This window comes from Rhinatrema bivittatum, chromosome 11 (genome assembly GCF_901001135.1).
Source record: "Rhinatrema bivittatum chromosome 11, aRhiBiv1.1, whole genome shotgun sequence".
NCBI classification, from domain to species: Eukaryota; Metazoa; Chordata; class Amphibia; order Gymnophiona; family Rhinatrematidae; genus Rhinatrema; species Rhinatrema bivittatum.
Genome location: NC_042625.1, coordinates 66,563,513 through 66,589,196, shown reverse-complemented (window position 1 = coordinate 66,589,196; position 25,684 = coordinate 66,563,513). Strand labels below are relative to the sequence as shown.

Here is a 25,684-nt window from a genome sequence, read left to right as displayed (position 1 = left end):
AAGGAAAACGAAAGTAGGTAAGTAATTTCTCCATTGCATTCCATTTCTGCCATATATACCATAGATCTGCACAGTGCCAAATATGCATCTGAGTAAGAAAAGTACACACAAAATAGTTGGATTGTGCCTGATAGGGGCAATAGGAATAATCCCCAGGAACTTTTAAGGATGGCATAGAGTCAAACAGGATAAAGGGTAGTGCAGGAGACAAATTGCACTTTGAAATATCTATGGATAGAATTTCCTTTGTGATGGGGAAGACCATAGCAGTGGGGATATACTACTGACGAGAGACACTGTGGAAAGCTAACAAATTAGATAACACAATAATGGGAAATTTTAATTACCAATTATTGGGCCGATACAGTAAAGTCTGCGGGAGAGTGGGTGAATGCCCGCTCTCTCGGCGAACGCACAGGCCACTCTCCTGTGCGCGCGATTCAGTATGCAAATTAGGCTCGGCGGTAAACAGAGGCGCTAGGGTCACTAGCGCGTCCCTAATGCCTCTTTTTGGACCGGAGCGGCGGCTGTCAGCGGGTTTGACAGCCGACGCTCAATTTTGCCAGCGTCTGTTCTCAAGCCTGCTGACAGCCACGGGTTCGGAAACCGGACACCGGCAAAATTGAGCGTCCGGTTTTCGAGCCGCGGGCCAACTTCAAATTTTTTTTTTTTTTTAACTTTTGTTAACTTTCAGGACCTCCGACTTAATATCGCCATGATATTAAGTCGGAGGTTGCACAGAAAAGCAGTTTTTACTGCTTTTCGGTGCAGTTTCCCGGTGCCCGAAGAAATTAGCGCCTACCTTTGGGTAGGCGCTAATTTCTGAAAGTAAAATGTGTGGCTTGGCTGCACATTTTCCTTTCTGAATCGCGCAGGAATACCTAATAGAGCCATCAACATGCATTTGCATGTTACGGGCGCTATTAGGTTCAGGGAGGGTTGGACGTGCATTTTCGACCCCTTACTGAATAAAGGGGTATCACTAGCGCGTCGAAAACGTGCGTCCAATCGAGGGTTAACAGTGCGCTCCGATGGAGCGCACTGTTCTGTATCGGCCCGATTGATTGGGTGAGTCTCTCATTGGGACATGCTAGCCGTGTTAGTCTGGTATAGCAAAAGGGGCATTTTGTACATATCTGTTGAACTTTGAGAGGAGGGATTGGATGTTAAGAATGTCCAGCTTAGATTCACATGCCTGTTATATTTCCACAGATAGCTAACAAGTTGAAAGTCAACTACAAAGCTAACAAGAAGCAATACAAGAAGTGGTGAAAAGGGAAAATATTTTTTAAAGTATTAAAATAGTCCCACATAAAATTATTAGTAAAGGATATAAAAGCTTGAAAATAATAAAACAGCCAGTAAAGGTAAAATGAACAACTTATTAAAGACAACAAAAAATGAAACCTGAAAAACTAAGAAAATTCCCAGCATGGTCATATTTAGGCAAACAGCCTGCATCGGGAAAAATTCAAATTAGATTATATTAAAAAAAATGGAATATAGATGCAAACACGAAAACCAAATGGATGTTATTCATGAGAGTTCCCCTTTTACCCCAGAACAGGGAACCTAGAGTGCAATTTTCAAAAGCCTGTGTAAAAGGCCATTATAGAAACTTAGAAATGACGGCAGAAGAAGACCAAACGGCCCATCCAGTCTGCCCAGCAAGCTTCCACACTTTTTTTTTCTCTCACATACTTATCTGTTTCTCTTGGCTCTTAGTAACCTTTTTTATTCTATTTCCCTTCCACCCCCACCATTAATGTAGAGAGCAGTGTTGGAACTGCATCCAAGTGAAATAGTTTAATTTAGTTAGGGGTATTAACCACCGCAATAAGCAAGCTACACCCATGCTTATCTGTTTATTCAGACTATGTAATTTAGTCCTTGTTGGTTGTTGCCTGAATATAGATCAACCTTTCTTCATTCTCCCCTCTCGTTGAAGCAGAGAGCCATGCTGGCTATGTATTGAAAGTGAAGTATCAGCCTTGCTCCCCTGCCGTTGAAGCAGAGGACTATGCTGGATATGCGTGAAGTGTCAAACTTCCTGCCGTTGAAGCAGAGAGCTATGCTGGCTTTGCATTCTTGCTCCCCTGCCGTTGAAGCAGAGGGCTATGCTGGATATGCGTGAATTGTCAAAATTTCCTCCCCTGCCGTTGAAGCAGAGAGTTATGCTGGGTTTGCATTGAAAGTGAAGTATCAGGTATTTTTTGGTTTGGGGTAGTAGGGCTATTGCCTACTCTGTAGATAAAAGTAGGCACATTACCCACTTTTTTGTAGAGGAGGCAACAACTGTTTTGGCCAGAAAAAGGACTCTCGGACAGATAAAAATCTCTGTGGTTCCGTTTTTGTTAGGAATTTTCAAAGGGGTGTGCTTATACTTTGAGAATTGGTGCAAACTCCATGGGTTGAAAGTTCCACAGACTTTACAGCTGACTGGACAATTTTCAAAATTGTGCCCTTATTGAAATTCTTCACCAATAAAGTCACCTTTATAGGAGATCCAAACTGAGCAGTGGAGATGAGTCCCAGGCCAAAAGTCTTGAAAGTCCTGCTTTAGTCACAGCCAGATCAGACTTAAATCACAAATCATCAAAGATGAAGCTGTCTGATGACAACAACATAAAAAAGGCCCACTTACAAGGTGGGGGTTTTTTTTTGTTTTTTTAAACATGTATGTCAGAAAGCCTACATCGTCTTATAATTATAGCCAAAGCAATCTCTGCTGAAGACTGGTTTTCAAGTGCCCCGGTGGAGCTGGGGCTGAAGACTGCCACACAACAGCCCCGATGGAGCCCATCCCATCAGTGTTGAAGACTGCTGCACAAGACGCCAGGTTGGACTGCTGTTCCATACTGCTGGGCCCAGGTAGGGGAAGAGAAAGCATCTGGTGAACTTAAGGAGCAGCAAATGCTGTGCCACTATGTCCTGCCAGGCTTAGTGGAGTACCACCAGGCTTAGGTGGGGGAAGAGACCGTGATTATAGCCTTGAATATAAAAAGATTGTCCTATATTGAAGGTTTTATAATCTGGCCAATAAGAGGGTAATTTTCAGCAGTCTGCGCTCTGCCTTATCAGCAAAGTTTTCTAAAGTTTATATATCTCTGCTTTTCAAACTTTTCAGAGATCTTGATATCTGCATCTTTATGCAGATAATACAAATTTTTGTTCCAGTCATGACATGCCTGACATCTACTAATAACTGGCTATGAGAAAACAGACTAGCCTTAAATGTTGGCAAAACAGAAATATTAATTTTACTGCATTTTACGATTATTCCTTCCTTTTGTTTCATGGGTAAAGATTTTCCCATTTTGGAACAAGTATGTAATTTGGGGGTTACTTGTACAGGTCCTTATTTTTTCATCCCCCCCAAATAAAGAATGTTATAAGACTTCCTTTTTTTAGGAGTGTCGTTTTCAAAAACTAAAACCTTTTTTGCCATCAATTTCAGAACAGTAGTGCATGAGTTGTATTAAATTAGATTACACAAATTCTGTCTCCAGCTTTGACTAACAGCACCTTACAGATGATACAAAATGCTGCTGTAAGAATCTTAACTGGCCCATAATTAAGTGATCATATATTGCCTATACTAGCATTCCTTCACTGACTCTAAAACCAATTTTGGATCAGCTTTAAGGTCTTTATGCTGATTCACAAGGTCTTGAGTTCTAAAGCCCCAGAATCTTTCAGCTCACTTTTAAAAATGTATAGGTCTACTGAAATGTTAGGCCAGAATCTTTTGAATGTACCATCATGAAGAAATACATTAACTCCATACTTAAAGAAGGTTTTTTCAAACTCAATGTCCTGAAAAAACTCAAACCCCTGCTATACACCCAAGATCTCCGTACAGTTGTCCAAGCCACCATCTCTACCAAACTGGACTACTGTAACGCACTTTTCCTAGGGCTCCCCTATGCCACGATAAAACCTCTACAAATGCTGCAAAATGCAACAGCAAGAATCATCTCAAACACCCGCAAATATGAGCACATCACCCCCATCCTCAGAGATCTTCACTGGTTCCCAATCCGCTCCCGTATTCACTACAAAGCCTTAACCATTGTACACAAATCCATTTATGTTCACAACTCCAATTGGCTAGACATTCCTGTTAAATTCCCCCATTCCACCCAGCCCTCCAGAACTGTCAATAAAGGCACTCAACTTGTACCCTCTCTAAAAACAGCCCACCTCACGTCCACACGCGACCGTGCCCTCTCAGTTGCAGGCCCTTCACTCTGGAATTCCCTGCCTCCAAACTTGCGCCTTGAACCCTGTGCTATCAAGTTTAAAAAGAAATTAAAAAATTGGCTATTCAAATGCGCATACCCTGAATAATCACCCCCAACTAATGTCTTCTCTTGCACCGATATACTAAGATACCACTACCCTTCTGCTAAGGATCTCCAGGTTCTTTTGATGATGTTATTTTAAGCTATCTTCCATGCTGCACTGTTGTTATCCCCCTCCCAGTTACTACTCCCTGTTAAAATGTATTTTCTAACCTGCTGTTCAAATGTAAACGGGTGTGATGTCCCTACTAACTCCGGTATATAAAAGACTTTAAATAAATAAAAATTGAAGCTCGCACATCTAGGGCATAATTTGTGCGGGAACGGTCTTGGCATGCAGTTATGCCACTTCTTTTCAGACTTATGAGGCAGAGCAGCAGGGGCGTTCTACTCCAGCCTCTCTCCTCCAAGCAGCCTGCAGGAAAAAGGAGGTGAGCCTAGAGCAGACAACAGAGAACAGCCACGCTGCTCCCTAATCCAGCCTCTTCCCTTGTATTATTCCCCCTCTCCTTTTCTACATGGAGCGGGAGGAGAAGGGGGTGATACTGAAGCAAATACTGATGAACAAAAAGTAGACACAGAAAAGGGTTGCATTAGCACAAGTTTGAAACTTATGAGCAATAGTGTCAATCATAAAAGTGTTAGCCTTGATAAGCGCTACAACTCACAAGTTCAAACTTGTGCTAATTCAACCTCTTTTTGTGTCTGTTACCCAGGACTTCATGTCTGGTGGAATAACCCACAATGGTGTTCTGTCACCTTTTTACTTGGACCCAGTAAGCAGAGTAGAGCCAGCTATTTAAATCAGTATTAGCTCCATGCAGAAATGGAGCAGAGCTGATAATGGCCTGGATCATTTTTAAACCCCACCTCAGAGCGAGCAAAGTAGTGTGTTGGAACTGCTTACCCTGAGATGAGAACAGCCACATGACCTTGATTCTTGAGTAATTTCCTGGCACAATTGAAACCAGCCTGAGGGAGGATGGCAAAGAAACATGAGGTGAATGCTTGTCTGCTCCACTGCTGCTGGGTACTGACCTTGAAGGGGAAAATTTCCCTCTGGATATGGGGCCTGTGGATGTTGGATCCCCTCAGGATCATGAATCTGAGGACTCAAGTTTTTTCCTCTGAGTTTATTCTACTGATGCACAAGGCTTTTCTGGCAGGAAAGCATTGGGGGGGGGGGGGGGGGGGGGGCGGGGGTAGGATTGGGGGGTAAGGTGCTTCTTGGCTAAAGCACAAAGTCTAATCCTCCTAAGAGAGAGTGCACTGAGGGACTTCTGTATCTTTTTGGCTTGGCTTCTGGGGCCCCAAAGGATGATAGGTATGATTCGGAGGATCAGCAGGAGGCCCCTGGGGAAGTCCCAGGAGATACCACCGCAAGACGCGCTAGACTTGATCCAGGATCCGCAGGAGATGCCTGTGGCTAAAGGGGACCATCCCAAGATGGTTTGCCTCTTTTTTGCAGAGAGTAACTTGGACTGCTGAATCCACAGCTTCTTCAGGAGTTTGGAATCAAGGTGCCGCAGGAAGAGTCTGACATGGCGGGAGCAGATCTGATTTTGGATGGCCTGACAAGGCCGGCTAAGGCTTTTCCCTTTCACAAGTCTGGGAGTGGGAATACTCCTGAGTTCGGTCTGCAAGTTGGAGGAGCTATGGCGAAGCTCTATCCTTTACCTTAGAATTGTTGTCTCTGTCAAGGTGGATGCCTCTGTGTCGGCAGTCACCAAGAAAACTATTGAGGTATGTGCAGCATTGAAAGTTGGAGCTCCATCTCAAGCGGATTTTTAAGGTTTCTGCTGTGGCCATTAGGCTGCAGTGAGCAGCAGTCTGGTGCAGAGGGCGTACCTCCGGTGGGTCCAAGTTGCAGGAGTCTCATCCTGCGGGAGCAGTGTAAGCACAACAAACTTACAGGTCAATACAGTAAAGTGAGGCCGCGGTTACCCTGCTCCTAACCCACTTTCTACCCACTTTTCGGCCGCGTTAGCCCTTCCTGCGATACACAATCCCCTTTAACCTACTCTTACCGCATCCTTAAATCCCCGGGTAACCCCTTCCGCACGTGGCATGTATATTACATGCAAACGATCGAATTAGCTATTCCCTCCCATACCGTAACGCGCACCCCGACTCGCTTTTTTACCCTGCCGTTTTGCTGCGCGTTTAACCTGCTAACTTACCACCTACCCTTACCCCTGCGTTAGAGGCAGGGGTAAGGGTAGGCGGCAAACTTTCCCCCAGCCCCCGCTCACCTGCCCTGGCCGCCTCCATGGGTGCTGGTCTCTGGGGCAGCCCCAGTCCTCTCCCCTCCTCCCGAAGCAATGAAAGTGGGGAAAAAAAATGAAAAAAAAAAGTTGCAAGAGAGGGGAGAGAGGACGGGCAATCCTATGCTCGGGATTGCCAGTCCTCTCTCCCCTCCTCCCAAAAAGCAGCCTTGCTTCGGGAGGAGGGGAGAGAGGACTGGCAGTGTAAAGCAACGAAGCAACTTACTTTTTTTGCAGCCCCCCCGCTGGAGACGGACATCGGCGAAGACGACCGCGGCTCCCCTGCCTCCAGCTGCCCGTGAAGACGGACGCATTGTACGGGCAAAAGCGGGCCCTGTGCGTGCAATTGGGCCGCTTTCGCCCGTGCGATGTGTCCGTCTCTCCAAAGCGCCTGAAAAGTTAGTAAACATAGCCTCTAACGCAAACTAGCCTCTGCTGCTGACAACAGACGACTATGACTTCAGTAAGGGTCTTTTAACAAAATTTCCTCTAGACTCAGTCAGGCCAGTCCCCACAAGTGGGTTATGTACCTGTACCAGCTGCTGGAGCCAAAGTAAAAGCTAATGGCACAGATAGAGCCCTGCCCCATCATCAGCCCACCCATATTCTCCCCAATTGGGGACTGTGTGAAGAGAAAAGAGGGGAAAAAAAAAAAGAGAGGAAGTTTTTTTTTTCTTAAAGTAGCATACTGCTTGCAGACCTGAGTTGACATCAGTGGGTCCCTCCCTCAGCTAAGCATCTTTAGTGTAGTTGGGGGGGGGGGATGGATATGATAGAGGTGTTTAAAATCATGAGAGCTCTAGAATGGGTAGATGTGAATCGGTTATTTACTCTTTCAGATAATAGACTAGGGTCACTCCATGAAGTTAGCATGTGGCACATTTAAAACTAATCTGAGAAAGTTCTTTTTCACTCAACACACAATTAAATTCTGACATTTGTTGCCAGAGGATGTGGTTAGTGCCGTTAGTATAGCTGTGTTTAAAAAAGGATTGGATAAGTACTGGGAGAAGAAGTCCATTACCTGCTATTAATTAAGTTGACTTAGAAAATAGCTACTGCTAGTACTAGCAATGGTAACATGGAATAGATTTGGTTTTTGGGTACTTGCCAGGTTCTTATGGCCTGGATTGGCCACTGTTGGAAACAGGATCCTGGGCTTGATGGACCCTTGGTCTGACCCAGTATGGCATGATTTTTATGTTTGTTTGTTTATCAAGTTTTATATATCTTCATTCGGTGTCACCATCATAACGGCTTACAAGATTTGATCGGTATAGGACGAATTACATACGAGAAACATGGATATAATGGTTTACAAGATTCAAACGGTATAGGATGGGTTACATAAGCGGAGTTAGTATCATAACAGAGTCAATCATATGTATGGTTAGTTGGTGGAATATGTACATTAGGAGGAGGCTGCATTCACGAGTACAGACATACTGGCAGATACAGTACAGTGCGCTCTTGGACGCGCGGTTTCCCTTACCCCTTATGCAGTAAGGGGAGGAAAACGTGCGTACAACCCCCCTGCACGAGCAGGGAAAAAATAAATAAAATCTAGCAACCACATTTGAAGCTCCCAACCATTAAACACTTATTGTGTCTGTTGTGAAATTGTATTAATTTAGTTTTGTATTATGCACTAAGCACTAATGTATGAGTATACTGTAAAAATACTGCAATTGCCCATTAGTTTTATAAATTAACTTTACATGCTTCTGCCTCCGATCACTACACAAGCTGTAGTACTACTATAGAGCAGTCCTAAAATTATTGAAGGCTGGAAGGCCTAAACCCGCCCCCCCCCCGCCAAAAAAAAAAAATCCCAACAAAAAAAACAATAAAACAAAACAAAGTACGGAAAAGGGAAATGACTGAAAAACAGCTTCAGCAATACAGAGGCCTCGGCAATCATCCAAATCTGTGATTATTAACCCATCGCCACCTTGACCAGGTTAGACTGTCGGAGAGGGACAGCGGAATCACGTGGTGAAGTGAACTGTGTGTTTTAGTACTGGACTAGCATGCGTTCGGGCAGTACTGTCTCCTGCATCCCGAATGCTGATTTTGTGCTGGGGGCAGGGGCTGATTAAAGGTCTGGTAGGGGAAGGTGCTGCAGGGCAGAAGAGAGATACATTGGTGGAGCCGTGTACACTTGCGTCTTCCATACTGGCATAGCGAAGCCATGGAGTCGGTAGGGTTGAGGCAAAAGAGCGTCGCCTCCGGTCGCTCCAGCCATCTGCGAGCTGCAGCGCCTGCTCTCTCACGTGATCGGGGCAGTGTTCCTACTCTGTCACGTGATCCCCTGGCGACCGCTTGGTTTATCCTGGCGACGCTCCGCCTCCTGTCTGAATACCGTTGCCTTGGAGAGCAGCAGCGGGAGTGAAAGTGGTTCTGAGAAAGGAGGGGCAGGGAGGCTAGCAGCGCTGAACCTGTATCGGGCGAGGGGCGAGGTCCGAGTCCACTCGTGAGAGAGGAAGCGGCTGTGAGATCAGCATGTCCGACCCGGAGCAGGCGCAGGAACAGGAACCAGAGCCGGCTCCGGACTCCCCTCGCGTTTCGGGTGTGGGTCTGCCTCCAGCCTCTCCTATTGGAGCAGATCCACGTGTGACCCCAGGTTCTATTTCTACTCCCGTTTTTGGGTCCACCAAGGTCTCATTTTCGTCTCCAAGTTCCATCTCGGCCCCAGCTGATGTCTTCTCCGCTGAGGCTTCAGGGACCAGCATGGGTTTACCTCCAGGTTCCTCTGTTCTGGCTCCAGGCTTTGTTCCAGGTTCATCTGAGGAATTGGCTCCAAATGTTTACCAGTTAATGGTTCAGAATGCTAAAGCATTTCTGCTAAAGACCAGCACTAAATCTGGCCTCAATCTGTAAGTGTTTCATGGATGAGTAGGGTGTACATCTTTGATGCCAAGTGGATTTCTTTGTTGTAATGACTTTTATGGTTTTTGCTTCTCTTTGCAGGTATGATCACTTAGCCAGGATACTGACCCGCATCCTAAATGAGCGTCCAGATAATGTGGTGGACATCTTTGAAGATATCAGTAAGGACATGAAGTGGATGCTATTCCAGAAGAAGCTGGACACCCTGCGGGACCAGTATCCTGTACTAGAAACTTACGAGTTAGCTGAGAAGCACAAGGCTCTCTTCCTGAAGGCAGGCGGAGATGAACAGGAAGAGGAGGAGATGGTGAGCTTTAAGGGCTACCATATAACTCATTGATGGTGTGTTATGGTGACTTCTAGAAATTGAGATGCTGGCTGTGAGCACTGTTGTTTTTGTGTTATATCTATGAGACACTGTAAGGTACTGCCAATAGTATCTGTTCTGTTATACAGAAATTTAGCAAGGAGATTCCCTTTGAAAATTTGCATACAGGCCCTATAAAATATCTGCACTGAACAGAGTCTTCTTGGAAGAGGCGGAATATAAGATTTGAGAATAAATAAATAAAATTTATTTATTTATTCTCAAATCTTCTCAAAGTGCATATCATGAAACTCGGTATAATAAAAATAATAAATAAATAAAATACCCACTGGCCTACAAGCTTCTGAATATCTGTTTTTGGTGTGAAAAACTTCATTTAATCATGAAAGAGTGGACTGACTTGATAGATATTATATATGTAACGTTGCATCCTTGGAGATTTTAATTTAAGGAGGGATGTAGGCTCTAGTGTTTTGTGTCAAAGCTGTATTGTTACAAAATAAGGAAAATAGAATAAAAAAAAGAATATCTTATCCCCTTCCCACCCCAAATGCACACAATACCTGATCCTCTCCCTACTCAAAAACACACACTGTAACTGTGCCCCTTCACATCCTTCCTTCTCATCTCAAATTCTATCCCCTTCATTTGTTGCAAAATATTATTCTAATTTTTACTTTTGCTGAACAAAACACGTCACCCATAAAAAGATCCTTAGCCAGGCTTCTTGTTCTTGACTTGGTCAGAGCTGGGTATGCTGTGAATACAGTGTTCATTATCCCTGAGGGGGAAGAGAGCTTTAGCAATTGCATATTGACAACAAAAGGTACTGATTTTGGAAGATGCAGAATTGAGTGGATGAGACGCTCTTAACAATTTTTTTTTTTTCTGGCAGATGGAGACTGCCCTTCCCAATGTGGTAGAATTGGCCTATAACTTTGAGCAAGCTGGAGTGGGACTCAGCAGAGATGAGACTTGCCGTATATACCTGGCCTTAAAGCAACTGGTGGAAAGCCAGCCTATCCAGAAATGCCGCTTCTGGGGCAAAATTCTAGGCATCGAATTCAACTATGTCATAGCAGAAGTGGAGTACCGGGAAGGGGAGGATGAGATGGACCAGGAGGAAGAAGCTGAAGAGCTGGAGCAAGAAGGGGAATTGAAAGACGAAGAAGAGAAAGAGGAGCACGAAGATGAGCCGCCAAAATCCACCTACAAACCTCCACCTGTCATCCCAAAAGAGGAAAACCGGACAGGCACCAATAAGTTCAGCTACCTGGTGTGCAGTGAGCCAGGGACACCCTGGGTGAGGCTGCCGATGGTCACACCAGCACAGATTGTGGCAGCAAGAAAAATCCGCAAGTTTTTCACCGGGCGACTAGATTCCCCCGTAGTGAGTTACCCACCCTTCCCAGGCAACGAGATGAACTACCTGCGGGCACAGATTGCCCGCATCTCAGGGGGCACACAGGTAAGCCCTCTGGGCTTTTACCAGTTCGGGGAAGAAGAAGAGGAGGAAGAGGAAGGCATGGTCCGCTCCAGCTATGAAGAGAATCCTGAATTTGAGGGCATCTCTTCGCTAGAGATGGTGGAGAACTTGTCTAATTGGGTACACCATATCCAGCATATTCTACCGCAGGTAACAATAAAGATAATACACCTTATTTATTTGTTTATTTATTTGAAAAGTTTTATATACTGCTTTCTCTATAAAATTGTTTGGCGTGGTTTACATTATTACATATATAATAGGCAAAACAAAAGCAAACTTTACAATGACAAAATATATGATACAATATAAAATTGATTCTGCCTTCTATAAAGTTTAACAATGACAGACGGTATATTGGATGATGACAATTAGCATAAATTATAAAATTATATTCTACATCGCTTCAATATCAAATGAGGCATTCAGTCAGTCGCATCACTTATGTGACCAAAATGCTGCTCCCCATCTGATGGCTCACGTACCATTGTCATCTCACATAGCTCCTCCCCCTGCAGCAGATGAGGAATTGTAAGGAAGGAAAGATAATAAAATCTGATTTGTTCAAGATGTAAAGTCTGTGATACTTTTTACCTGCAGACCTTGCACCAATTTCCAAAGCAAAAATACACATTTGCTTTTAGCTTGGTATAGATACAAAGTACTTGTGAACATTTGTGCTTGCCTATTGTGTGGGTACGTTTTTCATTGAAAATAGCATGTGTAGATTTGAAAATGAAATCTGCACATGTTACTCTCCTCCTTGTCTTGGCTAAAATTACCTGGCTAACTTTAAAACAGTTGTTTTTTTTTCTTCAGATTTCCCAGGCTCATTGTAGCTAATTAGCGTTGACTATTAATATTCATTGACTAAAGTGAAGCCCTTCCCCCTGGAACGCCTCCAGAGCTGCTTCTTTTTACCTGGTTAATTTTGACTGGGTAATGAGTTACATGGACAAAATGTAGCTGGGCAGCAGGAGAAATATTGAAATCTTGAAAAGCTACCCAGACAAGTCTTTTGAATATTGACCACATATATGCTTGATTTTGGCCAAAGTGGCATGTACTATGCAGGTGATGCTTCTTCCTAATACTATGCATGTGTTGTGAGGGGACCCCTTCCCTTACCTACACTGTCCCTTTACATTCTACAGATGCTATGCACATTCCCCTAGCCTAACACTCTGCAGGTAGGCTTGAATTTTCAGAGCCATTTACATACATAATACTGGGCTTTATACTCATAACTGGCTGTTAGAAAATAACCCGGGGCTCAAATGTGTGTGTAATAGTATGCGTCCCACCCAGTTATGTGGGTACTTTACTGTAAACTGGAGAGAGGCATTCTGGCGGTGCAGTTGGAACATTTTTGAGGGCAGCTTTGTTTAATTGGAACGTAGCCAGACAAATATGGGGTTTAAATATGTGCCCCCCCCGCCCCCCCCCCCCACTGACCAAATACGTTTTAGCTGAGTAAGCTATTATCCAGATAAAAAAAAGGAGGTGGGATGGGGCTGTTCCTGCGTGGGGCTTAAACCTAGCCAGATAGTGCTGAGTATCAGCGCTCTCTGGCCAAAGCTGTTTTAAAGTTGTTTGGGTCATGTGCCTGCATATTTTTAGTCTTAATCAGCTATATTAAAAATAAACAAGAAAACCTTGTGCGTCAGCAGGCCCCGCTGCCCCACCCTCCAAAATAAGTAACAATAAGGTCGGGTCATAATGCTGAATTTTCTCCAAACCTCACTCCCCCAAGAAGAGAAATAAGTTGTGAACCATAATGGCCTGAGGCCCCGTTCCCTGTCTACTTCCCCCAATTTTAGAAACCCAGGCTGGCTTTTGGCCGCCTCCTAAACTCTACCCACTACCTCCTATACCCATTTGCAACCCCTATCTACACCCTTCTGCCCTACCCTGAAACCTCAAAGACCACCAGGATTGGTACTCCCAGCGGCATCTAGCATTGCTGTCAGAGCCATCTTATTTATAGCATAGGGACGAGGAATTGAACTTGCTGGACCAGGAGTGTGTGGGTTTTTTTCTCACTTAATTGGCTATAAGTTGAATATAGCCAATTAAGGATAAAGTTATATGGATAACGTGATCATTTGGAGTACTGTGTACAATTCTGGGGACCACACCTTCAAAAGGATATTAATGGTTAGAGTTGGTTCAGATGGTGGCTACAAAATTGATCAATGGTTTGTTCTAAGGCTTATGGGACAAACTTAAAGATCTAATCCTTGTCTTTCTGCTACCCCAATCCAGATGATAGAGGCAAAGGTTTTGTTTTTTTAAAATATATGACACCACTACTACTATTTATACTATGTGTGGAACCTTATATGTCAATATTCTCTGCCTTCAGCTGATGAGACGACTTTCTGATGGTGAAGCAGAAATTCCTTTAGTTATTGTTAGGTGTTTAGTTGTTTTTGGTTTTTTTTAATATAGTCATATATGTAACTTTCGCCTCTTGTTAAATGGTTGATTATGTTATTCCCCTTGTTACATCTAAACCGATCTGATATGAATTTTTTTCATGAAGGTCGGTATATAAAAATGTTAAATAAATAAATAAATAAATATTCCAAAGAGTCTTGCTTTGAGGCTATATTTGTACCTAAAGGTTTGTGAAGCAAACCCATTTCATTGAAGCTCCCTTCCTTACAACAGAGGTTTTGCTAGAGCCAGGGCATGTTCTGCGGCTAGTCTAACTCAGAAGAAGAGTCTCTATAAACTTTCCTTTGTCTCAGTAACCTTGAGAGAACTCTTTTCTGGAAGATTGAGAATCTTGGTAATCAAGCTAAAAGGTTTAATCTCAGATTCCTTAATTTTCCAAGGTGTCCCATGGTGGCGCTTTTGAAGATGTTTAAACGATTTTATTTGGATTTCCTTAAAGTTTCCAAAGAAACAATTCCTGTGATTACTAAGATCAATTACCTTTTGGACTCTAAGAAGGCTTCTGCTGATGAAGCTGCTATTGGAAAACCAACTGCTACCTCCTTTGACTTAATAGTTTTTGGAGAAATCAGTTTCTGCTGTAACTATTCAGGACAATGCTACTCTTTTTATAGAATATGCCTGCAAATCAGATTTGCAATGGATTTTGCATTTATCCCTGCATTTAAGGCAACAAACATTCTTGGGACATAGATTATGAGTATTTCCAGATCTGATTAGAGAAACCCAAACCCGCAAGAAATTATTTCTGGAAAAGAAGCAGAGAATTATGGCCCTGGGGTCTAACATTTAGGGTCATTCATCAAAATGCGTTATGCATGTGTTAACGTCATAACGCATGTGATAATAGTACTATCGCACTGCGCAAATGCAAATTTTTGGAAGGGGTGGGATTAAGGAAGGGTTTGGGTGGGATTAATTACAATGAGGGACAATAGCGCACCGTGTGATAGAATAACGCATGCTAGTGCTCGATTTTAGTGCCAGAAATAACTATACCTTTTTTCCTGGCGTTAAGCTGTGCAGTATGCTCAAAATGGCCGTAACACAATTCACGATAAATTTTGCAAATTGCATTTTGGCCATTTCTGGGCGAGGAAGAGAAGAAGAGTGAAGTAGAGTGAGAGAGAGAGAGCCTCTGGGGAGATTTCTACTTTATCTGGGCCTAGCTTGATGGTACCCTGTTACAGAGTCCATCAAGCTAGGATGAAAGAACATTGTAGAAATATCATCTTTGTGAGACTTTCCTCACTTCAAATTACTTCAAATCTTCACCGAGGTGTACTGTGCAGTTTGTAATCGCACTCTGCATGTAAAACTGGCCCCTAAACCACCCCGAATACCTCACCTCGATGTATTAGCTGGACCTCCTATAGAGATATAAATGCTTGACTACTATGAGGGCCTTACAAATAGTCTATCTCTCTCTCCCTCTCAAGTTATTAATAGCAGTTTATGGATTTTTCCTCTAGGAGCTAATTCCAGAGCGTAACTATGCGCTGAGTGAAAAAGAATTTTGATTTGTTTTAAATGAGCTACTTGCTAACTTCATGGAGTGCCCCCTGGTCCTTCTGTTATCCAAGAAAGTAAATAACTGATTTATCTTAACTTGTTCAAGTCCTTTCATGATTTTGTAGACTTCTATAATATCCCCCCTCCAGCGGCGGATTCCCGTTAAAGACCGGCACGGGGATTCGCTGCCCAGGCCGGCCCAGGAGATGCCACGTGGTCTGCCGAGCGCGGCTCTGTCACGGCCACACTCAGCAGACCACGTGACTAGCGCGACCGGCCCACCGGGGGATGCCCGATCCCCCGATAGGCCAATCCGCCCCTGCCCCGCTCAGTCGTGTCTTCTCCAAACTGAACAGCCCTAACTTCTTTAGCCTTTCCTCATAGGGCAGCTGTTCCATGCCCCTTATCATTTTGGTCGCTCTTCTCTGCACTTTCTGCAGTGCAGCTATATCCTTTTTGAGATGCGGTGACCAGAATTGCACACAATATTCAAAGTGCGGTCTCACCATGGAGCGATACAGAGGCATTATGACATCCTCTGTTTTATTCACCATTCCCTTCCTAATAATTCCTAACATTCCATTTGCTTTTTTGATCACCACAGCACATTGGGCCGACGATTTCAATGTGTTATCCACTATGACGCCTAGATCTCTTTTCTGGGTGGTAACTCCTAAGATAGAATCAAACATCGTGTAACTACAGCATGGATTATTTTTCCCTGTATGCAATTCCTTGCACTTATCCACATTAAATTTCATCTGCCATTTGGATACTCAATTTTTCAGGCTCACAAGGTCCTCCCTCAATTTATCACAATCTGCTTGTGATTTAACTACTCTGAATTATTTTGTATCATCTGCAAATTTGATTGCCTCATTCGTCATATTCCTTTCCAGATTATTTACAAATATATTGAAAAGCATGGGTCCTAGTACAGATCCTTGAGGCACTCCACTGTTTACCCTTTTCCTCTGTTTCCAGTCTTTTAACCAGTTTGTAATCCACGAAAGGACATTGCCACCTATCCCATGACTTTTTACTTTCCCTAGAAGCCTCTCATCAGGAACTTTGTCAAATGCCTTCTGAAAATCCAAATACACTATATCTACCAGTTCTCCTTCATCCACATGTTTATTAACTCCTTCAAAAAAGTGAAGCAGATGTGTGAGGCAAGACTTGCCTTGGGTAAAGCAATGCTGACTTTGTTCCATTAAACTATGTCTTTCTATATGTTCTGTGATTTTGATCTTTAGAACACTTTCCACTATTTTTCCTGGCACTAAAATCAGGCTTACTGGTCTGTAGTTTCCTGGATCACCCCTGGAGCCCTTTTTAAATCTTGGGGTTACATTAGCCTCCCTCCAGTCTTCAGGTTCAATGGATGATTTTAATGATAGGTTACAAATTTTAACTAATAGTTCTGAAAGTTCATTTTTGAGTTCCTTCAGAACCCTGGGGTATATACCATCCGGTCCAGGTCAATCAGGCCTACCACATCTTCTAGGTTCACCGTGATTTGATTCAGTTCATCTGAATCATTACCCATGAAAACCTTCTCCAGAATGAGTATCTCCCCAACATCCTTTTCAGTAAACACCAAAGCAAAGACATTGTTTAATCTTTTCACAATGGCCTTATCTTCTCTAAGTGCCCCTTTAACCCCTCGATCATCTAATGGTCCAACTGACTCCCTCACAGGCTTTCTGCTTCAGATGTATTTTAAAAAGTTTTTACTGTGAGTTTTTGCCTCTTCGGCCAACTTCTTTTCAAATTCTCTCTTAGCCTGACTTATCAATGTCTTACATTTAACTTGCCAACGCTTATGCTTTATTCTATTTTCTTCTATTGGATACTTCTTCCAATTTTTGAGTGAAGATCTTTTGGCTTAATAGCCTCTTTCACCTCACCTTTTAACCATGCCGGTAATCATTTGCCTTCTTTCCACCTCTCTTAATGTGTGGAATACATCTGGACTGTGCTTCTAGGATGGTATTTTTTAACAATATCCATGCCACTTTTTACATTTGTAGCTGCTCCTTTCAGTTTTTCTCATTTTTTCAGTTTTTCTCATTTTATCAAAGTTTCCCTTTTGAAAGTTTAGCGCTAGAGCCATGGATTTACTTACTGTCCCCCTTCCAGTCATTAATTCAAATTTGATCATGTTATGATCACTATTGCCAAGCAGGCCCACCACCGTTACCTCTTTCACCAAATCCTGTGCTCCACTGAGAATTAGATCTAAAATTTCTCCCTCTTTCATCGATTTCTGAACCAATTGCTCCATAAAACTTTCGTTTATTCCATCCAGGAACTTTATCTCTCTAGCATGTCCTGATGGTCAGCCCCTGAACCAAGGAGGGGCATCAACAGATCACAGTAGACCTGAATTTTCTAGTAGGTATGTGGCACTCGGAAACCATTTCAATCTAGGTCCTTGAATCATCTTCCTTTACAGTTCTTCTAGGGTTACCATGGTTTTAGTTACATAACCCATTCATTGACTGGCATTCAGGACAGATTGTCTGGTCTCTTCTTCTTTACATTTCAAACCCGAGATCTACAGCTTCCACTCTAATGGCCTCAGTAGTAGAAATAACACATGCTTTCCAATGCTGTACCATGCTTTTGCAGATGTTTTTAGCAAAAAGGAAGCTGAGACACTCCCAAGGCATCAAGAGTAAAGTCTGACTCCAGCCTTTCTTAAAACATTTCTCTTTGTTATAGCTTCACAATCACACAACAGTAGATTGTCTTCACTTTAGAACAGTGTACTTAAATACTCCCAATTCAGCTTCGTCTCAGCTCAGTGTTTGGACAGCAATATTCTACAGGAGCTGACTTCTTCCTGGAGACCTGGGCCTGTTCTGATTAACCCACCTGGGTCCCAGCTTTTGTTCCTCCTCTGTTGGGCCCTGCCCACAGAACTCTCTCTCTCACAAGGGGAATTAAAGGGGACCAGGCCCCCTGCCTTGTCCTGCACTGGTTTAAGGGGGAAAATAGGGGCACTGCCTCACACTTGGAGATTTACTAGTGAGGTATTTGAAAGCTGTTTTAATTTTGTCCATGGCCTTGACAAAGCTCTCCATCAGACCCAGCCTGATGAGAAAGGGTGTTAACAATATCTTCCTTGATTCAACAGTCATTTCTTATTTAATCTGAGATCCTTTCCCTTCATAACTCACTTATCCTCCGCAATTCCCAAATCAAAGGTCGTATATACTGACTGAGTAGCATATCTTGAAAACTAAAGCCAAGCAACAATTTTAAGTATCATTTTCGTTCTCAGTGATCCAGATTTAATAAAGTTTGACTACATTCACTTCTGAAGCATTTTGGCTGTAGACCAATGTTATCAGGGCTGCATTAAGATCAGAGTTAAGAATCATTATCCTCTACTGCTAATCTCTGAACTCTTTGCTAGTCACCAGGGTTCCCAGGTTTTTACCAAGCTGGATTTGTGGGGGGGCCTGCAACCTCATTTGGCTCTGACAAGGTGATGAGTGGAAGACTGCCTTCAATACTAGGGATGGGCACTATGAGTACAGAGTCATACCCTTTGGACTATGTAATGCTCCCACTATCAATGATATTTTTTGAGACCTCCTCTCAGTATACAGTGGTCCATTTTGATGACATCTTTATTTTCTCCCCAGTCCTGGCAACCCATAGGAAGAATGTAGCAGAGGTCCTTTCTCATCTTCAGCAACACCAGTTTTACACCAAGTTTGAGAAATGTGTGTTTGAACAGAAGCAAGTTAACTTTTTGGGATATGTCATCTTGGCTGAATGGTTTGAGATGGATCTGTATAAGGTAACCGCAGTTCTTAATTGGCTGACACCTGTGGGTCTCAAGGCGCGCCAACATTTTTTGAGCTTTACTAACTATTATCAATGCTTCATTTAAAACTTCTCTAAGATAATGGCTCCACTTACTGCTCTTATGTGTAAGATTCCAAAGAATTCTTGGAATCCTCAAGCTCAGCAGACCTTTGAAAAGCTGAGGCAACTCTTTACATTAACTTCAATCCTGCTTCACCCTGACCCAGCCAAGCTTTTCATCTTAGAAGTAGATGCCTCCAAGGTTGGCACAGGTGCAATCTTGTCTCAAAGCAATGATCCAGATTCTCAGCTCCACCCGTGTGGTTACCTCTCCTGAAAGTTTTCTTCTATGGAACACAACTATGATGTGAGAAACTGCAAAGTTCTTGCCATTAAGTGACCTTGGAAGAGTGGAAACACCTGTTGGAAGGAGCCAACTTTCCACTACAATCCTTACAGATCACAAACATTTACTTTTATATTAAAGCTGCGAAACAGTTGAACTCCTGTGGGCCTTGTTCTTCATCTGTTTTCAGTTCACTATCTCCTATCATCCTGGGTCAAAGTTTGATTAGGCTGATGCGTTGAAACGAAAGTTTTTCTCTGAGGAAAATCTTGCGATAAAGGCCCTATTATACTAGCCTCTAGGATTGTCAAAAATACAGTGAAGAGTGATCTGATGGAGAAAATTAACCTGGAATTTTCAGTCCAGGAACCTACCGTAAGGGTTCCTATTGGGCATACCTTTGTTCCAGACACTTGCTGCCCAGATGTTTTAAAATAGGGGCATAATTAGAAACTCTGCAGACATCTAGAGATTAAGAAAACGTTTGAATTGATTTCCAAGGTCTTAGGGTGGTCTTCCCAGTGCAGGGACTGTAAAACTTATGTTTTGGTCTGTTCAGTATGTACTAGGTCCAAGGTTCTTCGTGCTAAATCGGCGGTTGCTACCCCTGGCTGGTTGGGCTTGATGTTTCGCTTGGATGCGGCTCCATCACTGCTCTCTGCATTGGTGGTGGGTATGGAAGGGAAGTGGAGCCAGGGGTTGCTGGGAGCCGGGAGAGGCAGATAAGTATGAGAAAAAAGGAAGTGTGAGGCTTGCTGGGCAGACTGGATGGGCCGATTGGTCTTCTTCTGCCATCATTTCTATGTTTCTATAAATTGCACCCACTTCCAATTCCTTCTGTACCATGGACTCATCTCTCCCAGATTTCATCACGGGCCTCCCGATTTCCATGGACTATACTGACATCTTGGTGGTAGTGGCCCACTTTTCCCAAATGGAGCATTTCATTCCCATCTCTAAGCTGCCTTTAGCCTCTCAAATGGCCATCATCTTTAGTAGGAAAATAGTCCATTTTGATTGAATCCCAACCGCTGTGGTCTTGGATTGAGGTCCCCAATTCATTGCCATATTCAGGAAGACCTTTTATAAAGATCTGGTTATCAACTTGCAATTTTCATCAGGATACCATCCCCAAACAAATGACCTTCCAAAGAAGACCAGTCAAGACCTAGAGCAGTTCCTTAGATGTTTTGTCTCTGCTTATCAGAATGACTGGGCCAGATTGCTCATCTGGACTGATATTGCTTACAAAAATCATATTAGTGAATCTACGGGGGTCTTTCCATTTTTCACAGTTTATGCCAGCACCTTGTTTGTTTACCTTCTACTGCTCCGGCTACTGAAATTCCTGCAGCCAGTGACTTGGTGCAACACTTGTATTTATATTGAGGCAGTTTGATCAGTCAGTTGCCAGAGCTTGGTCCTACCTTCTTATCTTCATAATCTGGCTCCATTTCTGCATCCAGAAACTTTTATGCCCACATTCTACTTTCAGCATTCGTACTTGTTCTCCTTATGTGTGACAGACCCTACGGTTACGTCACCAGTAAAACCTAGTTCAGCTAGAGAAATGCAGGTTAGTGTGAGGGGGAGGTTACCATTCAAATGCAGCTCCTCCCTTTGAGCAGTCTGGAATGGCCATCCCTCTGAGAGTCTGTATAGCAGCTCTCTACAGAGAGCTCAGGAAGCAGTCCCTTTAGGCTTGCTGAGAATTAAGAGGTAGTTATGAGCTTTTCATAAGTTGTTTTTCAGGCCCAGTCAGAGGAGCCAGGCAAGCCCTGCCTGATAGTCCTGACCAGGGTCGGGATGGATTTCCTCTTCCAGACTACTCACTGGCTAGTTGGGATTTTCCCTCTGGGTCTATTTTCAGAATTTAAGATTTTAAGTGGCAGGAGCCTCTGGGCCTTTCTTGGACTCAGGGATTGGGAAATCTTGTGTCTGTGATGCCCAGGGATAGGGAAGACCTGCCCCTGAAGTGGTGGTGACCCACTGTGAGGAGAAACTCCTGTGTTAAATTCAGTTGGGGACAAAAAGACTTTGATTTCAAGATTCAGGAGGAAGTTTTGGCTGCCCTTCCTTCCTGTTTGAAGCAAAGAGAGCTGCATACTCATTTTTAGAGCTTCAAGGGGTTCCCTCCACCAGGGATCAAAAGAGAAATAAAGAGACACTGTAAGAACCAAAGAGATCCAGAAGATCTGCTAACTGTGAGTAAGGAAAGTCAAACATAACTGTGGACACTTATCCATAGAGTTTCATCACCCTGGGGAGAGAGAGATTTACTCTTTGTGCCATAGTCTCTTTAACATTTTTATCATCTTAGAAGGGGTTTTTTGATCAGTCTAGAGACTCTATCCACCTGTAAGCTCCACTTTACCTAATCCAAGATGTTTCCCTGGCCCTGATATGTGAGTCCTGCACAGACAGAGGGAAGAGACTGTAAGAAAAGAAAACAAGAGAATTCTGTGGTTCTGCAGTTTGAGTTTTTTATTGTGTCATTCTTCACCATTGTTTAAACAGTAAAGACTTTAATTTTGGATACTATCCCAATGACTTCAGAATATTTCTTTAATATTAACTGCACCCTCCTTAAGGACTTACCTTCCCCAAGAGAACACAATGGACAAAATGTGCTAAAGGGTCACCCCTGTCACATTGGGCCCTGGAAATATATCTCCCCCCACGCCACACCTACAAAAGATCTGGCCCTGGGAGTAAGAAGGAATGTGGAAGAGCTAGCTAGTGAGTCTTTCCAGCCCCAAAGAGAAACAAATTCTTTTATGGCTCCACCCATGCAGGATAAAGCACACTGAGGTGGGGGTTACATAAAATGGCACCCAGGAACATGGGGCTAGGAAATGAGCAGGGAGTGACTTGGGAAGATTTGGATATGGAAACTGCTGTTTTTCGACTGCACCAACTTGTGCTGAGTTTGGGAGAAAAACCATGAAATTGCAAAACATGGCCGCCATTCCCGCTGAAACTGTGAGCAACAAGAGAGAGCGTGCCAAACCCTTACATGGGGGAAGGCAGCACATCGGTGCATGATGTCATCAAGAGGCCTAGCGACAGTACGTATGCATGTCACCATGCTGTTCTAAACCATGCACATGGAGTGGCCTGTGAGGAAATAGAGCGAAGTGAGTTGCTTGTAAGGCTGCGAGTGAAAGCGAATGCTGAAAACAATTTTTTTCTTCACCTGCTGCGGGGAAGGAGAGCAATGCCACCATGGCCAAGTTCTTGAAGACTAGGGCAGGAGGCAGCTCTCTGCTGCCGTGCCCAGAAGGCAAAGGACCCAGCCTGTCATCGGGGTCCGAGGGTCAAAGAATCACACAACCAGTCAAGGATCATCAACTGGGAGTGAGGCCACAAATTTCTTCATCCTGAAGGGGAGGATTAAACATATCCTACAAAGATGGTAGTCTATGGGGGCCTTAGAACGCGCAAATGTTTTACTCTTCAGCATCCATAACGGGTGATCCTCCAATGTTGCAGCTGCTCCTACTTGCTGTACTAAGAGGCTAAGCCAAGTAGCACTTGCCCGGCACCCATCTCAAGTCAGCAGCTGGTAGTGGCATTACACTATGTGGCCCAGCGGGAGCAATTCGTGTCCCCCTCTGAAGTGTCAGACAGTAGTGGGGATCATAGTACATAATTGGTAATCAGCAGCTTGAAAGAAGTGCTAGTCTTTTCCCAGCGTGGGAAATGCTATAATCATATTTCAGAAACTGTTGGAGGTTTTCCCAATAAAATCTACGGAGGCTACAGAGGCAGTAAGAGAAGCACAGTCATCAGCACAAGAAACAGAGCACGTGAAACCAGGCCTCCCTGAAAATGAAAGGAGGTGCTAGAGGAGGTGTCAGCCCCCTCTTGGGGTGATATAATGGAGGCAGAGGAACAGGCGTTGGTTATAAAAGAAGCAACACCACCTGAGAGAGCTGCAGAACATCACTGGCCTAAAGTGCGGGAGGCTGAGAGTTTGAGCATCCGAGGTAGATCATTGCTTAGGAGGCCTCTGACTGGTATCAAGCCCAGAAGGCGTATAACCTACCACCCCTATGATTCTCCCAGGAGAGGGCAAGGAATATTACCTGACTCTTTGTCATCTCATTCCAGCTACTTCAGCTCCCCATCATTCCAGCGAATGGATTGTTATGTGGAATCCAAGAAATGGAATGTGCAATTAGTGCCGGCAACACAAGATTTTCAGTAGTTCTGCCTAAAGTTAACATTTATGCCTGAGAGCCCATAATCTATCAAGAGTATGCTGAACAAACAATGGTCGGGTATATTGTGAAATCCAGCTCTGAGTTTTCATCTGGGGATGCTTCTCAACAAGAAATAGCATCTCCCATCTCCACTTTCTTGATATCTTCAGTCACCAGTGAAATCTCTTTACCATCCTCAGTGACAGGGATATTGCCAAGAAAGGATTTACTGGAACAAGCAATACATCCTGATGTAAAAAACAATTCTGGGTGGTGCCCAGCAAGGTCCACTGACTCCTGAAGCCTCTTAAGAGCATCTCAGGCTGAACGTTTAATTTGGAAGTGAGTGAGGTCCAACTTTGGCCTGTACTCTCCATAAGTGCCTGTATATATCATGAACTATGTGGAAGAATACCATGGAGCATGAATCCGGGAAGAAGTGGATAGGAGGATCATTAAAAACTCCAACCCGGAGTTGTGAGAAATCACCCAGACTATGACAAGGAAGTCAGCCGAAGAATGAAACAAATACAGTTGGGAAGGAATATCCAGAAGCATGCAGTGGTATATAATCATCCTTTGGGTCTACCCACAGAATATTAAATAAACTGCATGCCTTTTAATGGGGTGACCATCTATAAGCCCTGTCCAGTACATTATGAACAAGAACTGATCAAGCCACCATCTCATGCTTTCTGGATTCTTATATTAAGAAATTTATATTGCAGTTCATGTGTTGTTTATTTCCTAATCCAATTTGGTAAAGGATTAATATGTTCATTTTGCACTATGTTTCATTGTCCTAAAATTGTAGGACTTATATATTATGTTCATCATGTGGACATTTCTTTTATTTAAAAGATCATCTATTAACAAGATGACCTGGCCTGACAAGTGGCCTGGAAGGCAAGAAGACCAGTGAATACAGAAAAATGTTAGGGCTTTAATTTCAGCCACTATTCATCTCATTTGCCATTCCATTGGATGGCCTTATTCTCCCGTCTCTTTATTATGTTTTCTGTATTTTGTAACAGAAAAAAAATGTATTTATGCTTGAGTTTGATTTTATTAAAAAATTATAAAACCTATTGCTATAAAAATTGGAAAAAATGGTTCATAAACAGCATTAAAAGTGTCCTTGGATTTATTTCAACTGATTTCCATGAAAAGCTAGCCTTTTCTTTATAGGTTGGGTGCCACCTGTCCATCTGGTGCCTTTTGGACCTGTTTTTAAGAAGCTGCCACATGGAGGTGTGACACCTGAAAATTGTCTTTTCTCCCCAGGAATTGGATGAACTGCTTCCAGGTTCCTAACCTTGGAGCTGATTGAGTCATCTGTTCTCCAGCCTGGGTTCACCTTCCAGTTGAAGGTGGAAGTTAAGTGTATTGTTAAAGTTTATGTTATAGGATGGTGAAAGCATCCACTACTGCTAAGAGTGGTAGCAGCACCCATAGCCAGGAGTGGCAGGCTGGCATTTCTCATCCATTTCACTATTTTTCACCCAACGCTGGTGAACATTCTTGGTATGTCTGTCTAATTTGTTCTTTGAAGGATGCAGCTAGCAGGCCAGTATGATAGTGCCTAGAGCCTGTCTGGGGTTCCCTCCACCTAGCCTGGGCAGAACTTATCCAGTCAACTCATTTCCTCCCTGTTATGCCCCTGGAACGCCCCTAACTTAGGGCCAAATTCATTAAGATTTTTCTCCCATTTTTGTCTATGGGAAAAACCCTTAGTGAATCAGGTTCTTAGTTGGCTAACTTATCAGTTGGCTAGATAAATGTCCAAATCTTCATTTAGCCAGATAATGTTTGAGTTATCTGGATAAATGCTTTTGAATATGGATCTCTACATTACCGTTTTTGTCTCTACCTCTTCCTTCAAGTATGCATTACAGACACCTGCCGCGGTCTTCATGAAAAATGATTTTCTGACATTATTCCTGAGTCTACACCCCTGGAGTTTCATATCATACCCTTAAGTGCTACAACTTTTTCATGTAGTGTTCTAGAAGATCCTTAAATACTATTTTCTTCTGCCTTTTTAATTGCATTAACTCCTTCCACTTTG

The 25,684-nt window shown here is 43.3% G+C and overlaps 1 protein-coding gene across 1 annotated transcript in view; it reads left to right on the top strand.

Annotated features, from left to right (window-relative positions):
• The first annotated feature begins 8,348 nt into the window (after positions 1-8,348).
• The window catches only part of RSPH6A (radial spoke head 6 homolog A), a 39,187-nt gene continuing 21,851 nt past the window's right edge, over positions 8,349-25,684 (top strand). The window contains exons 1-3 of the mRNA XM_029571582.1: positions 8,349-9,444; positions 9,539-9,764; positions 10,681-11,421. Coding sequence (XP_029427442.1) covers positions 9,071-9,444; positions 9,539-9,764; positions 10,681-11,421 — 1,341 coding nt within the window. The 5' untranslated portion in view covers positions 8,349-9,070. The remainder of the gene's footprint in view (positions 9,445-9,538; positions 9,765-10,680; positions 11,422-25,684) is intronic.